General features: G+C 39.9%; 1 protein-coding gene across 3 annotated transcripts in view; it reads right to left on the reverse strand.

The window, feature by feature from the left end:
• Nucleotides 1–11,518: 11,518 nt before the first annotated feature.
• PKIB (cAMP-dependent protein kinase inhibitor beta) overlaps nucleotides 11,519–20,911 on the reverse strand; it is a 104,060-nt gene continuing 94,667 nt past the window's right edge. For all 3 annotated transcript variants that reach the window (XM_044249667.1, XM_044249651.1, XM_044249660.1), the window contains 2 exons: nucleotides 17,784–17,960; nucleotides 11,519–12,339 (listed from right to left, as the gene is read on the reverse strand). In XM_044249667.1, the coding sequence (XP_044105602.1) occupies nucleotides 12,272–12,339; nucleotides 17,784–17,952 (237 nt within the window). In that variant the 5' untranslated portion in view covers nucleotides 17,953–17,960 and the 3' untranslated portion in view covers nucleotides 11,519–12,271. The remainder of the gene's footprint in view (nucleotides 12,340–17,783; nucleotides 17,961–20,911) is intronic.

Raw genomic sequence — 20,911 nt, forward strand, 5'->3', positions numbered from 1 at the left:
CAGGGTCCATAGTCTTTCCTGGTTCACGTCCCCTTCCAATTTCCCTCAGCTCCCTTCTCCTATCTCCCCTTGTCCTCCATGCTATTTGTTATGCTCCACAAATAAGTGAAACCATATGATAATTGACTCTCTCTGCTTGACTTATTTCACTCAGCATAATCTCTTCCAGTCCCTCTTTCTTAAACAGTAAAACCTAGAGAATTTTTTTCAGAATAGAATTTGTAAAAGATCATCTGGGTTAATTCCCTCATGTAATATTTGAGAAGAATCAAGGTCATACACTCAGCTAATTGCTAATCTCTTTGAGTATAACCTGGAAGGCAGCTGGTAAGAAATTTACTATGTTAACATTGTACAATATCAGAATAGAGTGGACCTTCCAAAATTATTTATTTTATTACAGTCATTATTTGAAGTAGACCACTTTTTTATACTTCTATAAGATTTGCTTAGAAATGAAATGTATGGTGGGGCTCCTGGGTTAAGTTGTAGACTTGGTTTCGGCCCAGGTAGTGATCTCAGGGCCCATGGATGGAGGTGGGGCCCTGGGATGGAGGTCAAGCTCTGCAGCGAATCTGCTTGTGGATTCCCTCTCTCCTTCTCTCTGTGCCCCTCCCCCTGCTGTCACATGCGCCTCCCTGCTCTCTCTCTCTCTCTCACTCAAGTAAATCAAATAAATAAATAAATAAATCTTTTTAAAAAAAGAATTAAAATGTGTGGCTATTTTGTTCAACTGAAACATAAAAAGGCCTAAAAAATGTTTGCATAAGTGATACAAAATATGCAGAGATGTATTATATCTGCTTGACTTTCTTTTCAGTGTCCCTTAGATCCAGGAAAATAAATACAACTGAGCAAACCTCCACCAGGCTTTTCTTGGCTTTCTCTACTTCATTCCTATTTCTGAAAAAATGTTGACCTTAATCCAAATAGGTGGCCAAGGACTGAGTATTTCATTTGCTTTACTCTTGGTCCTACTGTGAACTTAGATTTTGCTTTTTTCTCTGCTAGATGAAAGTAAAGAGTAAATGATTGGCAAAGTGATTCCCAAGGAAGAAATTCGAACACTTGCCAAAAGCCCAAGATAATTTTATTTCATGCTACGATTTTCCAATTTGTTGTCTATAATAAATGTTTATATCTAGGATGCATTATATCCCACAGGATAGCATATGAATTTGTTATGTTTTCTTTATAGAAACCCATGTTCATATGAAGGCAAAAGAGGATGACACAAGCAAAGTATGTTTCCAAACAGCAGCAAAGATTATCACACTCTTTATTCCTGTTTTTACTTAAAAGAAAGAGATGGCGTGAGTCATGATGGAAAACCACCACTCTTATTACTCATACTACCCCACACCCCTTCCCACACTACTACAAACATCCCCCCAAGAATTCAGCCCCCCAAATACAAGAAGGACAACTTTATAGAGATGCATTTATTTATAACAATGTAATACTAACATTTTCTGGAAAATACTGTAAACTATAGAAAAGACAAATTCTAATGGGGGAGTAAAGCATTTTAAAACATTTTTGTTCTTTATAACTATTCAATTAAACAGACAACAGTGATAACAGTATCCATAGGAGGTGCATGTTCATGGAAGATAAAAAACTGTCTTGTAAAAATGACATATTTTTGTCTCCACACTAAATGGCTTCAAGTGTATCAAACTCTTTACATGGAAAATGCTTTTTGACAGGATCAGCGGCAGTCTATAAGGATGATCTCACATTGCCAAATGGGCTTTGGGCTGCTTCCTAATTTACTCTTCCCTCAGTTTGTTACTTGATGTTACACATACTAATGTCCTAGGCTAATCTAACTTCCAAACCCTCACCATGCCCGTGTTTCAAATCACTGAAATCAACTACTTCTATTGCTAGGAGAAAAGCATAATATAGAAAACATGGCGCCCGTAACTAAGATGCCTGAAACGTGTTTGTTTTCCAGCTGATACTCTTGGAGCCGACTCTAAATTCAGGGTGTCTTTCAACAACTATTCAGTAGAGAAAGAACCACTCATAGTTAAGTTGCCTAGGCAACCATTTGGACAAAATCTGCAGTTTAAATTTTTTTCTCTCACCTATTTTTCTAGAACCAGCTAATTCCTCTTATTTTCCAATATCTATTCCTCCTCACACGTCTCTTTATGTACTTTATTATCTTTAGTATTTCTCCTCTTGCTTTTTTCTCTTATTCTTTTCTTCTACGAACCATCCAAACTTTCTTTCCCTTAGGAAAGAGACCAAAACAAATATTTGCCTTTAAAGTTGGCCTGTCAACTGCCATCTGGTTACTATTTTGTTCCTTTTTAGAAAATCAACTGTAGGCCTTTCATAAATATGGAAATTCTGCTCACTTCCTCTAAAACTCAATTGTAGGCCTTTCGTAAATTTGGAAATTCTGCTCACTTCCTCTAAGACTCAATTATAGGCCTTTCGTAAATTTGGAAATTCTGCTCGCTTATGCTAAAACTCAATTGTAGACCTTTCGTAAATTTGGAAATTCCGCTCACTTAACCTGCAACTCAATTTTAGGCCTTTTGTAAGTTTGGAAATCTGCTCACTTACTCTAAAAATCAACTGTAGACCTTTAATAAATATGGGAATTCTGCTCACTTACACTTCCAGAGCACGGCTGAGGACCAGCTTATTACAATGAGGAAGCCTTCATGATAGAGACAACAGTGGTTCAGACTAATTTCCACATCCATCTGCTTTCTCTGAAGGCTGAGGGCATCTGAAATGCTATTTCTTTTTTCTTTTTTCTTTTTTTTTTTTTAAGATTTTTATTTATTTGACAGAGAGAGAGAGAGATCACAAGGAGGCAGAGAGGGAGGAAGGGAGAGGGAAGCAGGCCCCCTGAGGAGCAGAGAGCCCCATGCGGGGCTCAATCCCAGGACTCTGGGATCATGACCTGAGCCAAAGCCAGAGGCTTAACCCACTGAGCCACCCAGGTGCCCCTGAAATGCTATTTCTTAAGCAACACCAAAAACCCAAAAACAAAAAGTGAAGAACCTTTGATCTGAGGAAAGATTGCTTTTGTTAGGTTGCTAACTAGGGTAAATTGGATTGGTAAGAATTAGATTAAGTGTTGTGGGAGGGGAATCCCTGAATGCTGAACAGTCATTTTTATGGACTGAGGGTTCTTACTGCTTCTAGATCTGGTTCTGATGTGGTGATCTTCTTGACAGATTCAGCTAGTTTTGGTTAGTTGCCGCCCATTTCTCATCTAAGAACAGAGCATAAATATTTTCATTTCTATAACCTAAAGTTGTTTGATAATTTTCGTCTTATGGCTTCCGTACTCAAAACAACAAACAAAAAACACCCTTTGAAGTGAGTTGCTATTGACTGGGTAGGGGCCAGATGACTTGGCCTGCCTTTCCGAAGTCTCTAGAATCTGTCCCGAATCTCATTTCTGATCTTATTTCCCATATCTCCCACTACTCTCTGCACCTCAAGGCCAACCACACCAGCCCATTTCTCTCCAGCTATGCCGTGTGCATTGCTGTCTCCTCTCGGTCTTTAGTGATGACTGGAATGCTCTTCCCATTCCACCGATCACATTGTCATCATTTGCAGCTGGGCCCATATTCAGGGAGGCAGGAGATACTCTGCAGAGAGCATCCAGAAAGGTAGCCAGTGAGGTTTTCCCTTCTTTCTTCTCTGACCATTGTTGCCGACAACCGCAAATTCCAGAGCCACTTAAAGATAGGGACCAGATGAGGTGAGGAGTCATAGATTATTCAAGTGATGAAAGTCTTAAGAAAAAGAGAAGGATGTCCTTATGGTCACTGGCCACTCAGATGACAGATGGCTCCTTCCCAGGTGTAACTTTGTGTGACACCACGTTTAGAGGGCTTCTAAAAAACTTCGTTCTACGTATAGGAAAACCAGAATTCCAAGAAATAAAGAATGCTTTTATTTGAAAAGAACCTGTCAATGAAAAAGAACCTCTTTTGGATTTTCTGTCCCTTCTGGTGACAGACTCATCCAGCCCATGGTCCTCACTTTCTGCTAGTAGGTGAAGTAAGTACCTGCTAAACAGTGTCCTTGGGTCTATAGCCTCTGATGAATCCCCTGCCCCAACAAAACCTCACAGGATCTCCTAAGCAACCATCCACATCATTTCTGCAAGGAAGCAGTGGTTCTCACAGACAGGGTGGGGTCATTCATTTTGTCACTTACCAGTGAGGGGACAAACAGTCGGGAAGGGGACCCAAGGCCATCTTGGCTGGAGATGGGGATGGGTAAAGGAAGACTGGTAGGAAGACGGCATATATGGAGGGCAGGCTGGAGGTGGGAAGAAGATAGGCTTATAGGATGCTGCCTCAGAACTTTGGTCCGGAAGCAGTACTCTCTCAGCACACAGAGCTCCTCAGAGGACATTAGTGTTTCTTGCTCTCCCTATTGAGGGTCATCTTTTAGGAAAACCCCAGTGGTGACAAGAAACATAAACAAAACAAAACAAAACAACAACAACAAAAAAAACCAAACTACTTCATCCCCATACCTAGACCAAAACTACCAAAAGAGGCAATGGGACTCGGGGACAGCCTGGAGGCAGTGGCATCATGGAGGTCAAAGGACCCCCAGGGAAAAGGAGCTCAGGGCTCAATTCTGCAGCTGCCAAGCATTCTTAAAATGGACTTCGTTTTAAAATCTTGCTTTTAAGCACACCCTTGACTTCAATAACGATCTTAAACATTTTACTGGTCTGTGCCTCAGTTTCTTCAGTTGTAAAATGGGACGATAATGCATGCATCAGGGTTATGAGAATTAAGAGAGTGTATGTGGGCAAAGCACTCAGAAAAGTACCTGGCATAGAGTAAACACTGATTTTGCTCTCCCTTTGAGAAGACGGTATAATTAGTGGTTACAAGCACAGATACTGGTTTCCTGTCTGCTTTAGTTTGAACCTTGGCTTTGCCATTTACTAGTGTGATCTTGGGCAAGGACTTCTTTGGCCTGTTTTTTCATATGTTGTGCTGTTAAGAGAAATGAACACACATAAAACACTGGTAACTGTCCTTAATGTACTGTTACATTAACTGTTAATGCATAGTAAGCAGTATCTCTCCCCTCCCTTCTCTACTACTCACCCACATGTGGCCTGTCACCCAATCTGGAACTTGGGTCCAGTGACAACACTCCAGAGGTATCAAAAAGCTGTGCTCAGGGCCTCTTACACCCAGCAGGGACCTTGCCAAGACTACTTGGCCAGCGTCCCCTTTGTGCACTCAACTTTCCCACACAACATGCAAGGAAGTTATGGGAAAAGGTTTCTTTGCTTCCCTTCCTGCCCTTGGGAGACCAGGAATAATCACTTAGTTAACCCACATTCTAGTTTCACGAGACACATCTTTCTCCTAAGTGGAGGAGAAACTCTGAAGTGTTGGAAGATGTTTTTAATTAAATCAAGAAGAAAGCCACATATTCATAAGCCATTCACTTGATTGGGCTCAAGCTGCCAGGGGCTTTTCAAAGTCTCAAAGTCACAACTGAAAATAGTACTTTTAAGTTTAAAAAACATCAAAGGCCAATTCTGAATCTAAGATTGTAGAGAATTCAAAACTGTTTTTAACTCGATTTTAATGACTAAGACATTTGTTCATAACCACATTAGATTTTTAAAAAGAAAGCCATTCAGTCAACCCTGTTGTACAGAAAAAAGAACTCTTTGTTTCATGGAAGAAAACGTTGTAGCCTTATTTCTAAGAAGTGTATTTTTAAGACGTATTAGAGCACCCTCTTTTGGTACCTAAGAACATGGGTGTCCTAAAAATTCAATAGCCAGAGATTAGCACACTTTCTTAGCCCATAATTTCCTTTCCAAACTATCTCAGAAAAATTGTGTCTGAAATACTGTAATTTTTGTTTGTTTTTATTGTTTTATTTGCTTTTGCAATAATCCTGAAGAACACACAGAGCAGAATTGATAAAGCCAAACAAAACAAAACAAATTGGAAACCTTGGGAAAACAGATTAAATTTGACGCACGTGAAATCAGTAAGAAATATGGTGCTTGGCGCCACCTAGTGTCAGTTTTGAGTAATTCTTGCACATGAAAAAAAAAAAAATTACCCCAAGGAATATAATTTAGGTTTTATTTAGGTCATAATTATTTTTTTTTAATTTTATTTTTTTCAGTGTTCCAAGATTCATTGTTTATGTATAACACCCAGTGCTCCATGAAATACGTGCCCTCCTTAATACCCACCACGAGGCTCACCTAACCACCCACCCACCTCCCCTCCAAAACCCTGTTTCTCAGAGTCCACAGTCTCTCATGGCTGTCTCCCACTCTGATTTCCTCCAACTCACTTCTCCTCTCCTTCACCCAATGTTTTCCGTGTTTTTCCTTATGCTCCACAAGTAACTGAAACCATACGATAACTAACTCTGCTTGTTAGGTCACAATTCATCAACCAAATTCAGATTTATTGACTGACACCTCCCTTCTCTTTTCCATTGTTCTCTACAATCTTTATAATACCAAATAACGGAAATATTTTAAAAATAATTTTTTTCACTAACAGAAATCCAATTTAGGTGAAAATTTTATTATAAACCAGGAGCATTTGGATGTCTACTATGTCTAAACTGCCATGAGACCCTTCAAAGAGCTATCAAAGTACATTCCATACACTCCAAGGTGAGGCCAGACTTTTCTGTCTATTTCTCGCTCTGAGAATGGTCCCCCAAGGCCACCCAATCTATCCCCACCTGGTGCTTCAGGGACTTCGCCTTCTGCTCAGTCAAACATGATTCAATCCCCAAATAGGTCTGCGTGGAACAAAGGCAATCATTTCATTTGCCTGTGTAGCCCTGCCTTTCAGATATTCCTGATAGTTAATATTAAGATATTAAGATAGTTCATGACGGATTATTTTGGGGAGTCCCACAGATTATCAGTGTGAGCTTTCCAGTCAGAGACAGTCCCAGGACAAACATGAAGTGAGTCTGGTTTGAGGAACTTTTCAGTGCAGCCTGTTTGCCCCTGCCTCATTTCCTGGGTGCTACCTCCCACCCAAAAGAGCCATAAGCTCCTCACCAATTTCTGTGCCTCAGAGTCTGGCAGGTTACTATGAATTAAACGGCAGTTGCACTTGCCATATCTTTTCTGGAATAAGTTAAAATATAAATGAATGAATGAATAAATGCCAAACAAAATTCCTGTTGTAAAGACATAAATGTCTCATGATGGCTAATGTGCTATGCTACCTAGATACAACTTCTCTGTACTTTTTAGGAACCCTGAATGGAATTCAGAACAACTTAATAAAACCGGCAGATGAGATGGTTTGAACAGTGTGCCTTTTTGTGCCAGAGCGGCAGGGCACATCCTGGCTCTGAGACCCTCACCCCAGGTCACTGTTGCTACTTTCTCAATTGTGTGAATTCCCCAAAGGCACTTCCTGAAAGAATTTTCTTCATCTGTAAAATGGGTAACATTAGTGCCTGTTTTGTATGATCATTATCTGAAGCTTCAGAGAATATCCTAGGCTACTTAATAAGCATCACTCAAAGAATGGCTCCATAATAATAATTCTTATTATCATTATTCCTATTGGTATGAAATCTGTCCTAGAATTTTAACAGAGAGCAACAACATCTTCCCAGCCTTTTGTTTGAGCCAATGCTTCCATTTTTAAATAGCTGCAGATTATCAATGTCCAGTAAGAATTATCATTAATAACTCTGGAAAAAATGGGATCCATTGTGATTAATCTATCCTGGTTTTAGCTAAAGAGGTGCTGCTCATGGAAAGAAAAGAGAACAAAGGAATAGGAGGAAAATGTACTTTGGCAAATAATATAGAAAAGAACATTCACCTTAAAGTTTCTGCCACTCTTTATGCTCAGGAAATTAACAATAATTTTAATAATAATAACAGGTGTTCTATATATCAGGCACTTTCCCTAGCACTCTACTAGCGTTCACGCATTTGATTTGCATAATTCACCATTTTACACGCTGAAGAAATTGAAGCACAGAGACTAAAATAACAAAGTCATGACAGCAAATGGCGGAACTGTAATTTGAATTTGAGGTGTTGGATAAGGCAATAGGCTAGTGTGCTTTGGTAACTCTTCCTCCCCCCCGCCCCCCGCCATCATCTCTCCAAAGTGGCCAAAGCCAACTGAGCTGGCAAAACTGAAGCTAACATACCATTTCCTTTTGCAAAAAGGACACCGTGCTGTGTAGTCACTCACATTCTAAGACAGTTCCAACCTTTCCAGCCCAGAACACAGAAAGATCTCTTATCACATGGAATAGAATTTTTTTTGTTCTTGTTGTTCTGCTTTCTCCACCTAAACTTCAAGTTTCCAACTAGCCACTTTATAGCTTTATCATTCCCTCCTGTTCTGGTTTATCTGACAGTATTAATGAAGACTTTACAGCTATTGACTAAAGCAAGTGGCTTATAAATAGACAACAGCAAAAATGGGCTTCAAGATTTTTAGTGAGCCTCCGCTAGATAGTTTTGTTGACACTGTCTTTGACAGCAAAGGTTCTCCCAAAAGAACTTGATTTTTTCAAAAAGTCAGTAGGCAAATTCAATTTTGCCTTTAAACTACAACAGACCTCTCATTCTCCTTTGTCTGGAGTCCATCTTAGCAAATAATAATAATAATAACAATAAATCCTCCCATTAGTAAATACTCAACAAGCCTGATACCTTCTGTAACACAAAATACTTACAAATATGTATATAATGTGACATGTATGTGTGCATTGCGATGAATAAGTGATTTAGGATATACATTTGGAATGTGTATCATTATCAGCAATAGTGAGAAAGGATATGGCTTCATTTCTTGTCTTCAAATTCTAAATGAGAAATAAATGCTATATAATACTATGACCCAAGAGTTGTTAATTTTTTTTCCTTCTACATTTTCATGGAATAAGTTACTCATTTAAATACTCAAAATTCTGTTTGGTTGCAGTAACTGTCATAAAACATTAGTGAGGTGACTCATTGTTAAAGGATAATACTCATCACCTGTCAGCAGCTCGTTAGTGTGTCTGAATTGGCATTAACGTGGTAATTACTATGAATCATCAATTTCCCTTATAGTGTCTTCTCCTAGCACCAAGAACTGGGATGTTTGTGAAATCACACAGGAAGGCACAAAATAGCCAAATTAACGAGTTCAATTGCCCACTACCTCTTCCACCAAAGAATAATGGCAAAGCATCTGGAATAAAAATGATGATGTTAACCAATATTTATTGAACAAATTTCCTTTGTCTGGCATTTGCCAAATGTCTTACATATATTATCTCATTTACTACTTCCACTCACCCTACAATGTATGTGCTATTCTTAATACCATTCTGAAGAGGATAAAGCTGAGACTTGGAAATGTATAGATATTTTTCCAAAGAAGACATACAGTTGACCAACAGACATGAAAAAATGCTCAGCATCACTCATCATCAGGGAAATACAAATCAAAACTACAATGAGATAGCAGCTCACACTGGTCAGAATGGCTAAAATCAACAGTAAGAGAAACAGCAGGTGTTGGTGAGGATGTCAAGAAAGGGGACCCTCTTGCACTGTTGGTAGGAATGCAAGCTGGTGCAGCCCTGTAGAAAACAGTATGGAGGTTCCTCAAAAAGTTAAAAATAGAGCCACCCTATGACCCAGCAATTGCACCACTAGGTATTTACCCAAAGAATACAAAAATACTAATTCAAAAGGATACATGCACCCCAATATTTATAGCAGCATTATCTATAATAGCCACATTATGGAAATAGCCCAAGCATCCATTGACTGATGAAAGGATACATATATATATGTATATATATATGTTATAAAGGATACATATATATATATTTATATATATATATGTTAGAATATTACTGAGCCATAACAAAGAATGAAATCTTGCCATTTGCAATGACACGGATAGAGCTAGAGAGTATTAGGCTAAGCAAACTAAGTCAAAGAAAGACAAATACCTTATTATTTCACTCATGTGAAACAAAACAAATGAGCAAAGGGAAAAAAGAGAGATTCAGGCTCTATACTTAGGAGAACAAACTGATGTTACCAGAGGGTAGGTGGGTGGGAGATGGGTAAAATAGGTCATGAGGATGGAGGAGGCACTTGTGATGAGCGTGGGGTATTGTATGGAAGAGTTCAATCACTATATGGTACACTGGAAACTAATATGACACTGTATGTTAACTAACCAGGATTTAAATAAAAAGTTTTAAAAAAGAATGAGGCAGAAACAATACTTATTTCAGAAAATGAGCCTTTATAAATGTAAGAAAACAGGGGAGCTATGAAGATTCAATTTGATGCTGGCCATCATGTTTTTATAAAGAATTCAATGTGTATAATTCCCTCACACAGATCAAGAAATTATTGTATAAATACTAAATATTTGGACAAGAAGACGATCTAACAATTCATAGACAATGAAGTACTAATGCTTAATAAAAAAAAAATCCACATGCTTAGCAGCTTACGCCAGGGTTTTTCAAGCTCAGCACTACGGACACACATAGTCAGATAATTCTTTGCGGGGAGTGTCTACCCCCCCCACCCCAGGATTGAATGATGCTTGGCCGCTTAGCACCATCTCTAGTCTCTGTCCACCAGATGGCAATAGCGCTTTCTCTCCCTGGCCCCCACCCTAGTAGAGGCAGTCAAAAATGTATCCAGATACTGCCAAATGTCCTTTATAAGGCCAAATTGTCACTGTCCCGCAAGTTATAAAGTATTGTTATACTCTAATACTCTTTATACTGTTTGCATAATAGCATGTCATTCCATAATGCTCTGAAATACAGTTTAAATGGCTATATTTTATTGAAAATTTAGTGCTACGCTGAAGATATTAATTTAGATTTTTCTATTAAAAAATTGTATTTGAGAAAACAATTGGGTTCTTTAAAATCTACCCCTCTGGTGTATATAAGACATTAAGTTAGACTTTGTCAATGAAATAATACATAGGAGGTGATTTATACTGTAAAGTTTACTAACTTTCTCCTTTTAAATGTGTTGCCAATTTTCAGTTGGTATACTTGAGAAGACAAAATTAAGAAGACTTATCTCAGTAACAAATTTCTTGAACAGTGAAGAGTTTATTTGATAACTATATACAGACATGGCCTAAGTCAACAATCAAATAAAATATAACAGCATGCATATGTATCTGAAAATGAAAATAAGTTTGTTAGCCCATTTTTTAAAAATACAGAATTTTATTATTTCCTAAAATGTCTAATAAATCAAAATTTACTAAAACTTTGGTTTTGTTTTTGTTTCTTTCAAAATATATGCTTAAATATATATTAAAAGCAGATATTTTGCTATTTCTACCTACAACATTCACTAAATAGTTAGGTATTATGTTAGGTACTTTAGGAAAGATATAAAAATGAAGGTCTGCATTCCTGAGGAAATCATTTTAGAAACATGTCACAATACACAAAAGCCCTAAGAATTAAAAAAAAAAAAGACAGTATAAAACGATTAGTAAAGTGTTTTGTATTGTATAATTAATATTAAAGAAAGACATATGCATACACATACAGCCAAGTTAAGGAAGATAGTGAAATTCATTTAATAGTTATGTTCCATATAAACAATCTGTCACAAATTTTGTGTTCTAAGAGTCCACATGAAAGAAATCACAGTATGCATAGACTAGAAACAAAATGCATCAAACAAAAACATCCTAGAGATATTTAGGTTGTCCAACTTCTGTAATTTTTCCAAATCCTTGTAGGATTTGGGGAAAAATGGTATATTTCTGGTTAGAAAAACACTCTCTATATGTTTTCGACCATTATTCCTTCCTACCAAAAAACCATAATGTCCTAGAAATTCCAATAATTTTTAAATGAATGGTGTTTGCTTTATATTTACTAAGAAACAAGTCATCCATTACCATAAAAATGGAATTAAAAATACATCTGGTTAAGTAAATCCAAAAGAGAGCAGTGGATTTTGTGTTTATAGATAATGATACGGATTTAAGTGACCATACATTCTTAGCCTTTTCCTTGGGTGCAATTTGGAAGTAATATGCTTTTTAATAACCTACACTGGACATCATGGTTGCATTCCAAGTGAGTTGCATCACAACAAAATTTTCTAATACATACATGTTGCTTAGGGCTACAATGTTACCATAGTTACTACCAGATCAAATATCTCAGGAATGCAGAGCCACTAAGTCTTTCAATGTACAGAAATTCAGTACTTTTGATAGTTTTTGAGCCTTCATTTTTCTTCTTTCTTCGGCGTTTCCAATTGCCTTTGTGTTGTTTCTTCATTTTTCTTTTGCACATCTAAAAAAATAAATAATCTCATTCACTTATAGCGTATAGTAAAATATATTTCATATTATACCGCAATGAAACAGTTGGGATTTCCTTTATGCACCTTAATCATTTTCTCCTTGATTCAGACATGCTTTCCCCTCAATCTAGATATGGACACTACATGAAGAAAAGATATATGCGTCATTTGGGGAATCTACATTCTCCTAGTTACCTTTCTCTCCGGCTCTCCAGAAGCCTTACATACCAAGCAGTCTCCCGAGGTGGTATTACAATCTCCATTTATAGACTGGCCCATCAAAGCACAGACAGGTTAAGTGACTTGCTCCAAGCCACAGAGCTTGTAAGCACAGAGACACAATTTGGACCTTGCCAAATGGTTCCATAGCCCACCCCCTTAATGATCTCCCCAGAGTGTATCACACTCTCTCCCACTTCCTCACACTTCTAACTCCATGGCTCTTAGGAGATGATCTGACTTTCTACTTCACAGGGGTAAAAATATCATTCAGGTTTATCATCAGTTAAAAGCTCCCTCGACTTTCTGCCAACAAACCTTTAAAACCCATGGTCTGTACTTATTCCTACTACCCTTCCTCCTATTACAGTGGAAAAGGTGAACCTCAGGACCAGCTACACAATTTATGGGAGCCCTGTGCAAAGTGGAAATGCAACACCTCTTGTTCAAAAACCGTGGACAAACAGCTTCAAGACAGGAACAGTAGAGCATGACACCAAGTGCAAATCTCCTCTGAGCCCAGGGCCCTGTGCAACCGCACTCACCCACACCTGTGGAGCCGGTCCTGGTGCCGCTCAGACGTTCCAGGTCTACTCCTTCATGATCGGGGATCCTATCCGTCCCTGCCTCATCAGGAAGCTGCCTCTATCAATCATCCCCGCCTCCCTTTCACCTGACTCCTCATTTCCGCAAGTCACTACCAACCTCACACGAACAAGGCCTTCTTTCAACCGCAATTCTTCCACAGACTGTCTTGTCGTATGTGCTTTAAAATGTATTAATTGTTTGCTGTCTCTGTTTTAAATGGAAATGATTAAGTTTCTACTGCTTCTCCAAAAGTGCTTACTAAAATCATCATTGGCATCTCTGAAGTTTAATCTGATGGACCCTATTCAGTTCTTCAACTTTCCCTCAGGAAATACGTGTGAAGCGCGTATTATGTACCAAGCAGTTGAGCGGGGGTTGGGGGGGGGGTAATTTCAGCTCTCAGGAAACGTCTAATGAAGGATATGAGGAACAAACAGAACAGGTAAAATGTGTGGCGTGTGAGGTGTCCTGAGTGCTACGGAGGAAATTAAAGAATAGGAGTTGTCAAGAAGTCTTGGGGCCTGGAGGTTACAGCTTTACGTAGGATTGGCTGGGGAGAAAGGACATGCGAGCGAAGCACGTGAAGACCTGAGAAGGGGAGGGGTGAGCTATGTCAGTAGCACGGAGAGAGCTCATCCCAAGCAGAGGGAACAGCAACGTCAAAGGCATCAGTTTGCAGGAACTGCAAGTGGACCAAAAGGGAGAAAAAAGACTGGAAGATAAAGTCAGAGAGGTACCAAGAGACCTCATATGTTAGGTGAAAAATGGCAGCTGTCTGGACAAATGTGAAAGTAGAGCTGACAAGTTTTGCAGACAGATTAGATACAAAGTTGAGAGAAAGAGGGGAGACAAGGATAATCCCAAGGTTTTGGCTCTAGCCACTGGACGCGTCAAACTCCCATTCACCAAGATGGAGAAGAGGCAAGAAGAGGAGGTGACGGGGAGAATATGTGGAGTTCTCCTTCCTGCCCAAGAAGTTGGAGATTCCTGTTATATAGCCAAGCAGAGAGGTCAAGTAGGCAGATGGACTTATGGGCGTGAAGTCTGAGGAGCTTCTGGGTAGAGATAACAAATCTGTGAGTAATCAGGAAGAGGATATTATCCCAGTGAAATCAAGTGATATCTCAAGAGGAGGGAATGCTGATAGAGAAGAGGTCAAGAGAAGAGGTCAAAGAGTGAGTGAGTTCTGGTACCATATAATTCATTCAGAGGTAGGGGACATAAAGAACCAACAGCAGGAACAAGAACAGTCAGTGAAGCAGGGAGGAATGTGGGAGAGGGGAGGGTCCAGGAAGCCAAGGAAAGAGGGTGTGATCCGCCAAGACATAACTGCCAGGAGATCATGTAGGGTGGAGACTACGAACGGATCGCTGATTGCATCCGAGACAATGTCATTTGTGATCTTGAAATAGAGGGGTGGTGTGGTGAGGATCAGAGAGAGAGAGAGACAAAGGATTTGGAGGCATGTCCACTCTAAGAGCGTTTTACCAGCTGCTCCTTCTGCCAAGACCACGCTTACTGCTGATCGTGACGTGCCTGCTGCTCCCTTCAGTTGTGATTCAAAACACACCTTTTTCATTCCGGTTTCAGTTAGGGCTGCCCTCATTTCTCGGTCTAAAGCCATGCTGTAACTCTACCCCCAAATCCTACTTAAATCTCTGATAGAACATATCACTGCTGACATATATTTACTTGTTGATAATTTTACTGTTCCACTGGAGATATAAAATCCATGACAGCAAGACTTTGTCTGGTTTACCACTACACTGTTAGTTTTTAGAATGGTGCTTAGCACATTAAATTATAACGATGGATCAAATGAATAGTGACAGAGGGTGTTAAGACCCTTGTCATGTGCACCCGAATGTTTATAGCAGCAATGTCCACAATAGCCAAACTATTTATGTAGTAAATAGTTTTCACTATTTACTACGTAAATAGGACTGGCTCCACAGGTGTGGGTGAGTGCGGTTGCACAGGGCCCTGGGCTCAGAGGAGATTTGCACTTGGTGTCATGCTCTACTGTTCCTGTCTTGAAGCTGTTTGTCCATGTTTTTTGAACAAACTATTTACGTATTTCCAGCCAAACTGGAAAGAGCCTAGATGTCCGTCAACAGATGAATGGATAAAGAAGATGTGGTATATATACATAATGGAATACTATGCAGCCATCAAAAGAAATGAAATCTTGCCATTTGCGATGACATGGATGGAACTAGAGGGTTTTATGCTGAACAAAAAAAGTCAATCAGAGAAAGACAATTATCATATGATCTCCCTGAAATGAGGAATTTGAGAGGCAGGGCAGGCTGTCCTGGGGGTTACAGAAGGAAAAAATGAAACAAAATGGAATCTTAAGATTAAGGGACTCAATCTCACAAAACAAACTGAGGGTTGCAGGTGGGGGGGGGAGGTGGTCATAGGGATAGGGTGGCTGGAAGATGGACACTGGGGAGGGTATGTGCTATGGTGAGTGCTGTGTGTTGTGTAAGACTGATGATTCACAGACCTGTGCCCCTGGGGCAAAGAATACATTATATGATAATAAAAATAATTTTTTTAAAAAGGCCCTTTGTGACATTTACAACTGTCACCCTCTGTCACTTCTTGCCGATATGTTATCAGGCATCATTGTCCTTCCTATCATGGTTATTAATTTATAAGAGATAGATTAAGACAAATTATGGGAGACAAATTTTAGGTAGGTGAATTTCATGCAGGATACAGGACCTTTGAGATTCTACAGTTCTTCCCACCTAAAAATACTTATCAAAAACAACACCAAAAACCAAAGAGGACAGATCTGATGGAAACCACCTAATAGCCACATAGTAATCCACCTAATAATCCCCTTTTCCCTTCCCTCTAAGGGCATGTGATCTCGCTTGGAACAATCCTTTCTTTCCTTTTGCTAGTAACTTCCCTGCCCCACTCTCTTTCCATTTGTACAGCTCCTCAGGGCTCCCTTCTGCTTGCTAGATAGAATGCTGCCTGGTTCATGAACCCCTTTATAAAGCCAAGTAGGTCTTCAAATTTACTTAATTGAATTTTTGTTCTTTAACATATAAAAATAGTAACAATATTCTTTCAGATAACAGTCTCTTTAGTGGCCAAAAAAAAATGGTGAAGACTACTAACTCTCCCACAGAATATTTTTTTTCTCTTTCATTTAATGAGGTAATGTCAAGAATCAGTAACGTTTTGTGTGTGTGTCCAGGGAATGAACACTTTCATTAGGTCTGTCGTACTAACAGGTAACTTAGCTTCTCTGCCACTCTAGTTGAGGATGGCCCTTCAACAGCAACATCACAGTCTGATAACCCCATTCCATTTTCAGACTTAAAAGGCCAAAGCCATTACACACATTTTTTATTTATTTTCTTTCTTTCCCTTTTCTCATCTTGTAATAGTTTGTGTGGACGTAGGCACTTTTTTGCTCTTATTTGTAGGGTCTCATATGAGAAAGGCAATGACCTCTGGGAACACATGAGGTGTCCCTGGACAAAGACATCCGCATTTCCTAGGGATCAAACAAGGAACATCTGTAACCTTACCAGGTAACAAATAATGTCCTGAGGCAGAGGACCAAGAGCCTTCTTCTGGCACCTGCATGAACAGAGTGGGCGTGCAGCAGCTGCTAGCTAGCCTCTCTTGCCTCCTTGGCAGTGGCAATAAATTTCTACTCATACTAAAGTCCACCTTGGACTAAATGGGGCACAAGGCCCAGGTATCTTGGTAATGACTTGGAACTGAAATTTTCTTTAACCTCCATGAATGTTTTCTGACTAAAAAGACTTCTTTAAAACTCTATTGAAAGTATTTTTATGTTTATTTCCAGAAGACTGAATTCTGGAAGCTAGATGAACTATATATAAGCAATGGGGAGACAAACCCAAGTTTTCCTCCATCAGTTTGACAGCTCCCCTTTGTCCTTAATTCAACTTTTTCCACTGAAGAATGTTACCTTTTATACAAATACTTGCCTTCAAGATCTCATCTTTTTTTTTTTAAAAGATTTTATTTATTAATTTGACAGAGAGAAATCACAAGTAGATGGAGAGGCAGTCAGAGAGAGAGAGAGAGGGAAGCAGGCTCCCTGCTGAGCAGAGAGCCCGATGCGGGACTCGATCCCAGGACCCCGAGATCACGACCTGAGCCGAAGGTAGCGGCTTAACCCACTGAGCCACCCAGGTGCCCTAAGATCTCATCTTTGATAATAAACTTCTTAGATCTGAGACATAGAAGGGCTCATAGAATACTATAGCAAAGCACAAGCCTCCAGAGCGGTTTGCTAAGGGGATGGTAGGAGGGAAACTATTTTATTTCGGAGCGTTTCTCGATGAATTTAAGTTTATTGAGGGAAGGGATTATATTTGTTCACCTTTAATCCCCGATTTCGAGCACGGTGCTTGACTAGACATGTCCAACAAATACATAAATGTTCAGCTTGCACATACACATCGGGAGAGAAAAAGATAAATCTGTTCACTTTCAGAAAGCCTAAAAAATGACACTTAGCCTGCAACAAAAACTGAGAGGTCTTAGTCCACACGTAAGAAAAAAAGAGCACTTATAACCAGTTATACGAGAGACTGCTCCAGAGGCAAGGAGAGAACTTGTGCATTACCTTCCTTCATGGACAGGGCCTCCAGTTTGAGGGGCAGCTCTGCGGACCCGCCCATCCCGGCCGAGCCCTGGATGTCCGGCACGGCATTCCGGCGGCCAGTCCTGGCCGAAGAGGCAAAATTGTTGACCACAGACTCCACATCAGTCATCTCGGACGAATCTGTCCTCATAGCAACATCTGCAAATAGAAGGTGCACACGAAGAGGAGGATGAGCCTATTGGGAGGTAAAGGTTCACAGAGGTGGCGAAAGGCGTGGCCGGACCGAAACCACGACAGGCGTGTGAACGGAGTCGTTGGTCACACCTTGCATCGATGTCTACTGTCGCGGTCCTGACGCCTCCGTTCGCACGTTCGCACATTCGCGGCTTAGACCCTGGCGTGCTCAGGGTGAGCCGGCTCGCTATAAATAACCCCTGAGCCGAGTAAGCCACTAGGATGCTTTAGGGGGCAGTGATCTCTTGCCTTTTGTTCTATTTTTCTGTGGATGCATCGGCCCAACCAGGGCTTGGAAAGAAATGAAAACTGACTTCTTCGGCCACTCCTGTAGAGAGCCTGCCTGCCGGGATTTGTTTGTGGTGCTTGTTCAGGCTGAAACCAAATCACTGTAATTTGCAGGCCCCCAACAAAACACACTCGGCTTCTACTCCTTAGAAATAAGAAATTCAACTTCATCTCAAAGGCGTTGTGCCCCAGTGACAGCTGTGTATTTCGGTCCGCTCGAGTCTCACAGCTAATTTTCAACAGCCTCATGTTCGTGTTTAGGAAGAGTAGAACCTGTATCGCCTTCTCTCGCCTTTAAGGGGACCTGGTAATTACTAGTGCTTTCCGAAGCATCCTTTATTTTTCTAGTAATTGTCTCTGTGAAAGAAGTCTTGGGAAACCATTTATGGTACAGGGAGGCAGGGAGGCAGCAGACACTGTTTATTCTAAAACTAACCCTCGTTCGTAGGTTGTTTTCTAATGAATCTTCCCTAAGAAGTCAATGCTAGTGGTGTATCACAAAAGCAGCAGCAGCAGGGACAAGCATCTATGGAGAACCTATGAAGCCCTCGGCTCTCTGCCGGGCTCTGAGAGTACAAAGGGACACTAGACTCTCCGTTTTCAGGGGACTTGTGCTCTCAAAGAGGAGAAAGAAGGTATACATGCAAAGACAGATACCATCATGCCACAGAATATGCTGAGTACCAACCAGGGATGGAGCTTATGGTGCTTGAGGGCAGAAATAGCTAAGTCTTGACCTACACAGAGCAAACCAAGCTTTTCACTATTGTTGGAAGGGAACCCTTTCCAACTGCTTAACTTCGACTCAGGAAATGCTAAAAATGAAGTAAAATAGTCACAAAACATGGTGTGTTTCATATTAGAATTACAACTCCTTTGGTTCCCCAGACGCAAGAAATGCATGCTGAGCTTAGCGTGGCCCTCGGGAGTCCAGGAGTAGGCGAGGCGCCTTCCCCAAATAGGTGCATTTTTGTAGGAACCGTGGAAAATTTGAGAACACAGCTAGATTTTCAGACACAACTTTGGAACCAATTAGACTTCTGTTTAGTATTTGCCAACTGTCTGGCATTGACAGCCAGCATAGAGTAATGTAAAGGGCACCGGACTGTTAGTCAAAAAGAACTTCATGCCATTACAGGCTAGCAGGTGATACTAATTCATTTAATTTCTCTGAGTCACAGTTCCTCCCCATGTAATGGGTGCAAAAATATTAGCCTGATTCACAATATTCTTGTGAAGAACTAATAAGATAAAGCATACTGAAATTCCTCATAACTCTAAAACCATGTTTATTTATTGGTATCATCATTCACGTTGCAAAGTTTTATTTACCCCACTGCCATTCTACGTATCCCTTTAATCCTACCAAGAAACATCTTCATAGTGGAAGACCACTTGTGTTTCCTAAGAGGGAAACTAGGTTTATTCAATTCAACATGAACATTTTATATCTATTATCTCATTTTAAACCTCCTAATAATCCTATGGGGTAGTAAGGAACAACCCTCCCTACATGGATACGGAGCCCAGGGTTCAAGGTTAAATGATTAACTGGGGGTCGCGCAGCTACTACTGTAGCACACAAGCAAGCAAATCCGGTTTCATGTCACTGTTAAGGCACGATGACATGGATTACCACAAAATTATCTTTCCAAGTCCCTGTGATAGGTATAGACAGACATCCAAGAGCTACTTTTGATTCTGTCCTTCATTACTCTTTAAATAGGGAAAATTATGTATATGCATATGTATGTACGTGTGTGGGTTTGTGAGGGAGAGAGAGAGAAGGAGAGATTCCCTGTCTCTTCACAGGTATTCCTTTCTGGCTTAAATGTTTAGTTATCTATAATACAGGAATGTCAGTTATAGAGCTCTTCTCTATAGTTCGTGAGAGGTGCCTGACACCAAGTTTAGAAAGAGACCCCCTTTACAGGCTTCCAGTGTGTCCTCAGCCAGTTAACAGCACATCAGGAGCCATGGCCATGATCAAATGTTTATTTCTATGGAGCACTTTCCTGTGTCACACAAGTAAGTTAACTATGCTAAGACTCGAGGACCAGTTCTATGAATACTTTGATGACTACCGACCCGAGAGTCTAAAATCTTAAAGTTGAAGATACCAACACATATAAAGATATTAAGATATGCTATTTAGAATACTTAAATGCTATATATTTTATATTAAACGAAGTGAGGAAACTTCTTTAGTAAGATGGTCTATGTTAAAGAAGTATTGAATTAGAATTTGTCTATCAAAAGGGAACTTCCAAAAGGTGGCCTGTAGACCATTAACATGGAAGAAGAAATTCTGGTCTCCGAGTTTATTTCAAGACTTTTTGGCTATTGGCTGCTATCTTAGAAGTTTTTGTTCTTACCTTTACATTATTACTTCAGACATGTTCTTTCTAAATGACTCCTTTTTTGCCTATTAGTGTTAGAAAATAAGATCATCACAAAACTCTCTAAAAGTTTGTCAAAGTTATATTCGTTAACTACCATTTTAAGATCAGAAACAGAATTGGATGAGCAGGGAGGCCAAGCCATGAGAGCCTGCTTTACCCCAGAGCTTTACTTTGCCATTTCAAAGCTCTCCCTCTTCCCAGGATGCCCTTCCTTTCAGAGCCTGC

Source organism: Neovison vison, chromosome 1 (genome assembly GCF_020171115.1).
Source record: "Neovison vison isolate M4711 chromosome 1, ASM_NN_V1, whole genome shotgun sequence".
Lineage (NCBI taxonomy): Eukaryota > Metazoa > Chordata > Mammalia > Carnivora > Mustelidae > Neogale > Neogale vison.